The 7,898-nt window shown below is 33.7% G+C and overlaps 2 protein-coding genes across 2 annotated transcripts; both read right to left on the bottom strand.

Moving 5' to 3' along the window:
- Window positions 1-429: 429 nt before the first annotated feature.
- Window positions 430-1,273, bottom strand: LOC131071272 (histone H2B.4). The gene has a single exon (XM_059209862.1). The coding sequence runs from the start codon at window positions 1,170-1,172 to the stop codon at window positions 747-749; it is 426 nt and encodes a 141-aa protein (XP_059065845.1). The 5' UTR covers window positions 1,173-1,273; the 3' UTR covers window positions 430-746.
- A 4,845-nt stretch (window positions 1,274-6,118) lies between these two features.
- On the bottom strand, window positions 6,119-6,942 carry LOC131857390 (histone H2B.4-like). The gene has a single exon (XM_059209908.1). The coding sequence runs from the start codon at window positions 6,855-6,857 to the stop codon at window positions 6,429-6,431; it is 429 nt and encodes a 142-aa protein (XP_059065891.1). The 5' UTR covers window positions 6,858-6,942; the 3' UTR covers window positions 6,119-6,428.
- Between the last annotated feature and the right edge of the window lie 956 nt (window positions 6,943-7,898).

Below are 7,898 nucleotides of genomic sequence, written 5' to 3'. Positions count from 1 at the left end.
TACCAGTCAGTACAAATTGAATCAGTTTCATCAGAACGCCCCAATTTTATCGAAACATTCCTTACTATTACAACATCGACATAAAAGCATAGAAACCATCTAAAAGGTAATATAACAACGACAAAATAGTTCATGTTGTAATGTCACAAACCAGCATTCTCCGGGAAAATCCCATTAAAAGACGTGACCCAGTTATGTACCAATGAGACAAAATAACAATTTCAGAATGCAAACAAGATCGAATATCGGCTCAGTACCATCAGAATAAATACAAGTAACAACTTAAACGCACGACCCGCATTTTAAAACCCTAACCTAACATTCATCCCATGAGCAAAATTTGGCCACAAGAAAACATTGAATACGAATTCAAAGAGCAATTGCATTAATTAATACAGCTTCACCTAATTATGTAATTAAAAAAACCAGTTAAGAATAACATAATCATATAACTTAAATAGCCAATTGATGTTTCCCATGGCGTCCAATTAAAAGTCTTGATACAGTAGACAAATAATACAAGGATCAAGATTGAAGCCCCCAGAGTCGATTAAATACCGGCCTAAGGAAACCCTAGAATCCCACAAAAGTTAAATTAACCCAAACTAAAGCCCTAATTCTGTAAACTTCCAGCCAACTATCTACTTACCATACAGACAAAAACCTCAAAGTACAGTTCAGGGTTTTTAGCACCTCCATTTCATAGATGGCGTCAACAGACACCGTCATCGAACGTGAGGCGCAAATCAACCGCTGGTAAACTTGGTAACGGCCTTTGTACCCTCGGAAACAGCGTGCTTCGCCAGCTCCCCGGGAAGAACGAGCCTCACAGCCGTCTGAATCTCCCGCGATGTAATTGTAGGCTTCTTATTATACCTGGCCAATCTGGAAGCCTCATTGGCCAACTTCTCAAATATATCATTGATAAAGCTGTTCATAATCCCCATAGCCTTGCTGGAAATACCAATATCTGGGTGAACCTGCTTCAAAACCTTGAAAATATATATCTTGTACGTTTCTACGCTCTTCTTGTGCTTCTTCTTGCCCTTCTTGTCCCCTCCTTCCTTGGGCAGCTTCTTCTCTGCCTTTGGAGGCGCCTTCTTTTCAGCTACTGGCGATTTCTCGGCCACCGGCTTCTTTTCAGCGGGTTTCTTCTCAGCTTTTGGAGCCATTACGTGAATTCGAACTCGGAATTCCCTTCGCTGATACGAAATATACCAGCCACGCACCAAACAAAGAGCTAAATCCCAGTCCTTACGAAAGGAAAATGAGAGGGTTTGCGGGCTATATAGACAAAGAGGATTTTACTTCTATTGGTCGGCTGCTCGCGGCACGGATCGGTTTGATGAGGACCGTTGATTGAACTTACGATGAACGGTTCAGATTTTATTTGTACGAGCACCGATGTTTGGAATACTCAGTGTGCTAAAATACGTAACTCGCCCCTTGTCACGACCACCATGCGTCCATTTGCAAATTTTATGTGTGCTAGAAATCCTGGCCTAAATTTGACGGCCATATACCTGTTTGTGGCCATTTTTAGCATAAAATATAGTGAATTATATTTTCTAATTGCAAGCCAATACATTCAATTTATTTTGTAAAATGTTTTTAAAATAATCACAAAAAATATGTGAATATCTTTAGCAAATAGGTTTTTAATAGATATATTTATGTTTATTAAATTATTTCACATTAAACAATTTCAATTTGTTGAAAAACTATTAGTAACGAATAGGAAACATCTAATTCTTAACAACCTAGGATTCCTAGCCTTTCCATTACCCTAACTCCTACTAACTTTCCCACCATCCAACATGCTATATACACTTTGAAATGAAGTTTTTTTTAAATAAAATGTTGTTAGTGGTGAGCTTAACTTGTAGAGCAAAGCACTAGTGAAGGTCGAGATTGGATATGAAGAGGCCTTTGAAACTATATCATGTTCATATTCCATATAATAATGACAGCAATGTTTATGTTCTTGTTGAGACCCTCATTGTTCATGAAGGAACCTTCTAAGATATCTTCTTCATCTTGATGCACCCATCCTTGGCACCATCTTCTTCTTTGAGACCATTCTGGGTGATGAATAACTCGATGATGTGGAGGAAGGTAAGGGGACAAGCCCTCAAGCTCCTCAATCCCAATCATTGATATGAATGAACCCCTAATCTCAAATAATAATGATCTATTTAATCCTAGAGTTTGTCACATTGCTTGTACAACTTCTAAATGCTTTCTCATTCTCTTCCACTTTGATTGCATGGTAGCATGGATAAATATCTTTCCTTGTTAGCTGATAGGATTATAGATTTTATACTTTTCTCAAGTATACAAAATATCATGTATGTGCATACCACTACATAGTACTTTAACTCCAATATTTTAGAGTCTCCTTCCACATGGCAAAATTAGAAGATCGATAGTAGCAATTTATGATATTCTATTTAAGTTTAACCCGACATTTGCAAAGGCATGGGCCAAACATGGTCTTCTAAGCTTACTAATTATTTAAAAGAAGAATAATTTATTGCTATGTGATGTGGATGGTAAAAAAGTGGGTCTTTAACACCATGAAATTGGATTTTGTTTGATATTTGTAATACCTAATCAATATTTTTGTGGTTTAAACTTTTGGGAGAGTATCACTCCATAGTCAATCTCATCCCCATCTTTAGTGCCTCTAAATGCTTGATCAAAGTTTGAAAAAATTCCTCTTGCTCCTCTTCTAAGTTATTTTATGAATTAAAGAGAGAACCAATGGATTCACTAACAATGTAGACAATACAAGCTAAGATCAGTTTTTGATAGATGCAAGTTTTAGAATTGGACACATTCAATCATATTCAAACTCAAAAAATTTGAATTTGTTTTTTTAATTATAAATTTGGTATGAGGACAATGTTAACAACTTGATTTTTTAATGTCATGTATCTAAGGACAAATACATTGTGTCATTCAATAAAATGAAACAATGCTTTAGGTACAATAGAATGAATCACCTCACAAAGTTTGGGGTGGACAAAAGCCAAGTGTAACTATTTTCCATTACCATGTTTTTTTCACACTTTGATTTTTTTTATCTTTAGACAATTTTTATTCGAATGAGACAAACTTAGGTGAACTTTGTTTCATCTTTGTTATTAAGAGGGGACTAATAAATTGCAAGCCACAATTGTCCTCCAATTTGTTCATTTTGATAAGAGGATTAAAATTCGTGAATATAATGTTAATTATGTACCAATCATGCAAACATGATAATGATATTAACTTCATTTTAATAAATAATTAGATTACAAAGTCGTTGTATAGTGAATTTGCAAAACTACTTTTACCAACCATAGATCCAAGACCAAAAAACGAATTAAAAAGTCTCTTCAAATTCATGGTGATGTTTAATAGTTCTATAACTATGATCTCACCTTCATGAGTGTATATAATTATTTGCAATTTTCTCAATATCAACATGGAAACATTCTAAATGATGGATTTGATAAACTATTTCAATTTTGATGTCATTTTTTCATGGATATGTTGTCAAATGAAACTTCTTCTCACAAAATCTATATATTTAATGCTAAATCAACCATGGATATTAAATTTTCTAATAGTATTCTTACAAATGAATTTGGTTTCCTTTTATATAGCAATGGCCCCAACTAAAACAAAAATTTAACTTTTGGAAATGTGCAATCATTACCATAAGTAGTAGTTAGAGATACTCAAACTATATGTTGGGTTGGTTTCATGTCCAATGCATATAAAATTCTAACTATTGTTATAACTATTTTACATGGAAATTCTAATGGTCTAGCATCCACGTAAAATAATTTATATTGGCATTTATTGTGCATGAATACATGTCTTGTCATTGAATGGTCTCGAAATGATGCTTTAGATTCAAAAATATAATGAGGTATTATGGGTTATTAGACTACATAAATGTAATCAAGTTGCTAGGAAAGTGTTATAATTAAAAGTACATGGATGTGTGTTTGTTCTTGTCACAATGAATTCCTCTTGTTTTGTGGATTGAAAGTTTCAATACACACCTCCAATAATTTTCATAGCAAATTACATGTCATATTATTTTTTTTTAACTAGTGTAACTTTTTAATCTCTTCAAGACACACCTTCAATAATTGTCATACCTTCAATAATTGTCATAGCAAGTTACATGCCATGTTATTTTTTTTAACTAGTGTAACTTTTTAATCTCTTCAAGACACACCTTCAATAATTGTTATAGCAAGTTACATGCCATGTTATTCTTTTAACTAGTGTAACTATCTCAAGGGCATGAATAAAAGAGGTGGTCATAAAAAAAATTGAAGGAGAATGTGATTAAACAAAGATCTTGTTCAAATTTCAATAATTGTTAATAATTGTCATAGCAAGTTTACATGCCATGTTATTCTTTTAACTAGTGTAACTATCTCAAGGGCATGAATAAAAGAGGTGGTCATAAAAAAAACTGAAGAAGAATGTGATTAAACAAAGATCTTGTTCAAATTTCAATAATTGTTGATAGTTACTAATAAGAAATCAAAAAGTAATAGCATCATAAAAAAATTCCATCAATTCTTTAAAATGGTTTGTTGCTACAATATATAATCTTAATAAATATGCAAAAGAGAAAAATGCAATATGCACATAGAATATAATACAAAAAAGGAACAAGCAAACAATTGAAAATTTTTCTTTTCTTTATCAATTTTGTTTTTTCTTTATTGCTTAAAAGAGCTTCAAATTGATTTGATTTGAATTGGAATTATTATATATCAGAACGCAAAGGTATAACTTCCATATATTATACTACCTTCATCTCTTTTTACTTTTTTTTAACACCTTGATTTTTTATCCACCAACTCAAATTGCCACTCGAGACAATAGGACTTACTTTCATACTCACTAAGTAAGAGAAAATCAAATCCCTTATTCTACTATATAAATAAAAAATATCATTATAAAGACACATCCCATTGATATTTGGCATGTTCATGTTGGTCTCTTTATCTATGAATTTGGCCAAACCTAAAATTTTCTAGACATGGTGCTAGACATGATGGCCTAAATTTGATGGCCATATACCTAATTTTGGTATTTTTTACCATAAAATATAGTGAAATAATTTATCTTATTTCACACTAAATCATCCAATTTATTTTGCAGATTTTTATTTTAAATAATCACTTTCAAAATCTGAATATATTTTTCTCATTTCACACTAAATCATCCAATTTATTTTGCAGATTTTTATTTTAAATAATCACTTTCAAAATCTGAATATATTTAAGAAATAGGTTTCTTATATAAATATTTATGTTTGGAAAATTGTTGCATGTTGTTAAACAATTTTAATTTTGTTGGAACATCATTCTTATCTAATGGAGAACATCTGATTCTCTACCACCTACCATCCCTACCTTTTCCATCTTTTCCATCGCCCTAATTCCTATCGAATCTCCCGACATCCAAAGTGTTGTTAAATAGACTTTGAAATAAAATATTTTTTAGCAAAATATTGTTGGTGGCCATCTTATAATGGTTGCGTCCTTATTAAGACCCTCATTGTTCATTAAGGCACCTTTGAAGGTCTCTTTGAGCAAGCTACAATGCATCTCTTCTTCATTTTTGAGAACTTCATGGGTGCACGTAAAATAAAATAAATAAATAATTAAACAAACTAAAAACATTTAAAAATAGAGCTTATACAATTTTAAACTATATCAATTATATATCCTCGCATATAACAAATAACAGAATTATCCTAAAATAACTCTTAAATAAAGAATACCAATTAAAAAAAATATCTAAAACAAAACAGTTTTAAATTGATAAAATAATCCTCGTACAAAATACACTGTATTTTCCTTATCCATTAAGCAATATTTTAACTTAATGCTTGCAAAAGGAGACTTATTTTCATCCGTTTGGCACCATACAAAAATAAAGAATAAAGAATCAAGCGCCCTCGGTTTGAATTCAAATAACACACGAATACACATCGGTCAAACAAAAGACTCGTACACATCTATCTTTCCATCGACACGGACATATTAGCATTTGTTGACCATGAAAATCCACAAAAACTCAGAAGAACAATTACGAATCCTTTAGACTCAGAATAACAGACAGTACGCCACTTATCATTTCAAAACAGAAAAACGTTTCATTTACAGTTGAATCCAGAAACCTCTCTACTTACATACGTGCAAAAAGCACCGTATCAAGAAACCTAAATAAAGGAAAGACGGTCAAGCAAAACCTTGAAACCCTAACAAATAAGAAAATATAAATAAAAGCATACAGATCTGGCGAAAAAAGCGCAAATTCCTGAAAATTTTAGCTTTGAAGAGGAATTTGAAACAAAGTCCATCGCACAGGTGGTGTCAAAAGACACCGATAGTAAATGTTTTCACCAATTAACCGCTGGTAAACTTGGTGACAGCCTTTGTACCCTCCGAAACGGCATGCTTAGCGAGCTCTCCAGGCAGAACAAGGCGAACGGCCGTCTGAATCTCACGCGATGTGATGGTAGGCTTTTTGTTGTAGCGAGCCAATCTGGAGGCTTCATTTGCAAGCTTTTCGAAGATATCATTGATGAAACTGTTCATAATCCCCATGGCTTTGCTTGAAACCCCAATATCAGGGTGCACCTGCTTCAGAACCTTGAAGATGTAAATCTTGTATGTTTCAACGTTCTTCTTGTGCTTCTTCTTGCCCTTCTTATCCCCGGCCTCCTTTGGAACCTTCTTTTCGGCCTTGGACGCCGTCTTCTTCTCTGCAACAGGGGCTTTCTCTGCCACCGGCTTTTTCTCTGCAATAGGCTTCTTCTCTGCCTTGGGCGCCATTGATCCTGCAAATAAGTTACACTAACCTGCAAAAATAAACAGAAATTGAACACCGACTGAAGATTATTAGCTTGATGAAATGTAAATGTTACCGAGCTGTGTAGATATAGAAACCCTTTGCTGCTTTCCTATTGGCCAATGCTTTCGGCACGGATTGACAGATGCTTTTGATTTTGATCGTCCGATTGACATTTGATCTGGACGGTCATTAGCAAGCTGCGGGTGCTTCGATGTCCTGTGAAAGGACGCGGTCCCCCACGTGGACAAGATTTAGAGTTGTTGAGGGGCTTGTGCAAAGCAAATTTAGTACAACCAATTATTGCCGGTGGTTTAGGTTGCCTTCATCTTTTGCCTTCAATTAACGAATGTTTTAAAAATAATAATAATATTATTACTTGTATTATTTTTAGAGAATAATATAACACTTAATTAAAAAGAGTGGGTGGAAGAAGTCGTCTCAGAGTCTAGATGAGGATGAAATTTATAAAAGAATATAATAGTATACTGCTACATGATAAGAGTCAAAGTTTTAGTAGGAAAAAGAGGGCTCTCGATCATCTAGTTTATCTTATAAATCGTTGAGGTCCAAAGTATCCACAAGAGACTCCTAACCATTATTGACATCATCACCTTGAGTGATGGCAAATGGGTTGAGACCATCCTCTATGAGACAAGCCCCATACACTTCTGGTAAGAAGTTGAGAAGCATGAGAAGATAAGTCTTGTTCGTCACGAGTAGATTAGTTATGTCTCCAACAATGCCCACAAGACAAAGATTGGCCTCGATTAAATGTAGAAGTTGTTGGAACTCTATTAATAATGCATGGAACTTTGCCCCAACGGTCCAATAGCACATAAAGATGTGGCATCTCAAGTGCAACCTTATTGGCTTGCACTTGGAATTGCATAAGCACATTAGAACAAATCACTGGCTTAGCATAAATCAAAATATTAATATAGACTCAATATCCAAAAAATAAAGCAAAATTATTGTCCTTTTGTATGTTGAAAATAACTTTCATCCTAAAAGCATGTCAAATA

Source organism: Cryptomeria japonica, chromosome 8, assembly GCF_030272615.1.
Source record: "Cryptomeria japonica chromosome 8, Sugi_1.0, whole genome shotgun sequence".
Classification (NCBI taxonomy): domain Eukaryota; kingdom Viridiplantae; phylum Streptophyta; class Pinopsida; order Cupressales; family Cupressaceae; genus Cryptomeria; species Cryptomeria japonica.
Note: the sequence above shows the minus strand (reverse complement) of the source record. Positions and strands in the feature narration are given on the sequence as shown.

Coding starts and splice junctions, on each gene's coding strand:
- LOC131071272 (XM_059209862.1), bottom strand. CDS start 1,172: ATGGCTCCAAAAGCTGAGAAGAAACCCGCTGAAAAGAAGCCGGTGGCC.
- LOC131857390 (XM_059209908.1), bottom strand. CDS start 6,857: ATGGCGCCCAAGGCAGAGAAGAAGCCTATTGCAGAGAAAAAGCCGGTG.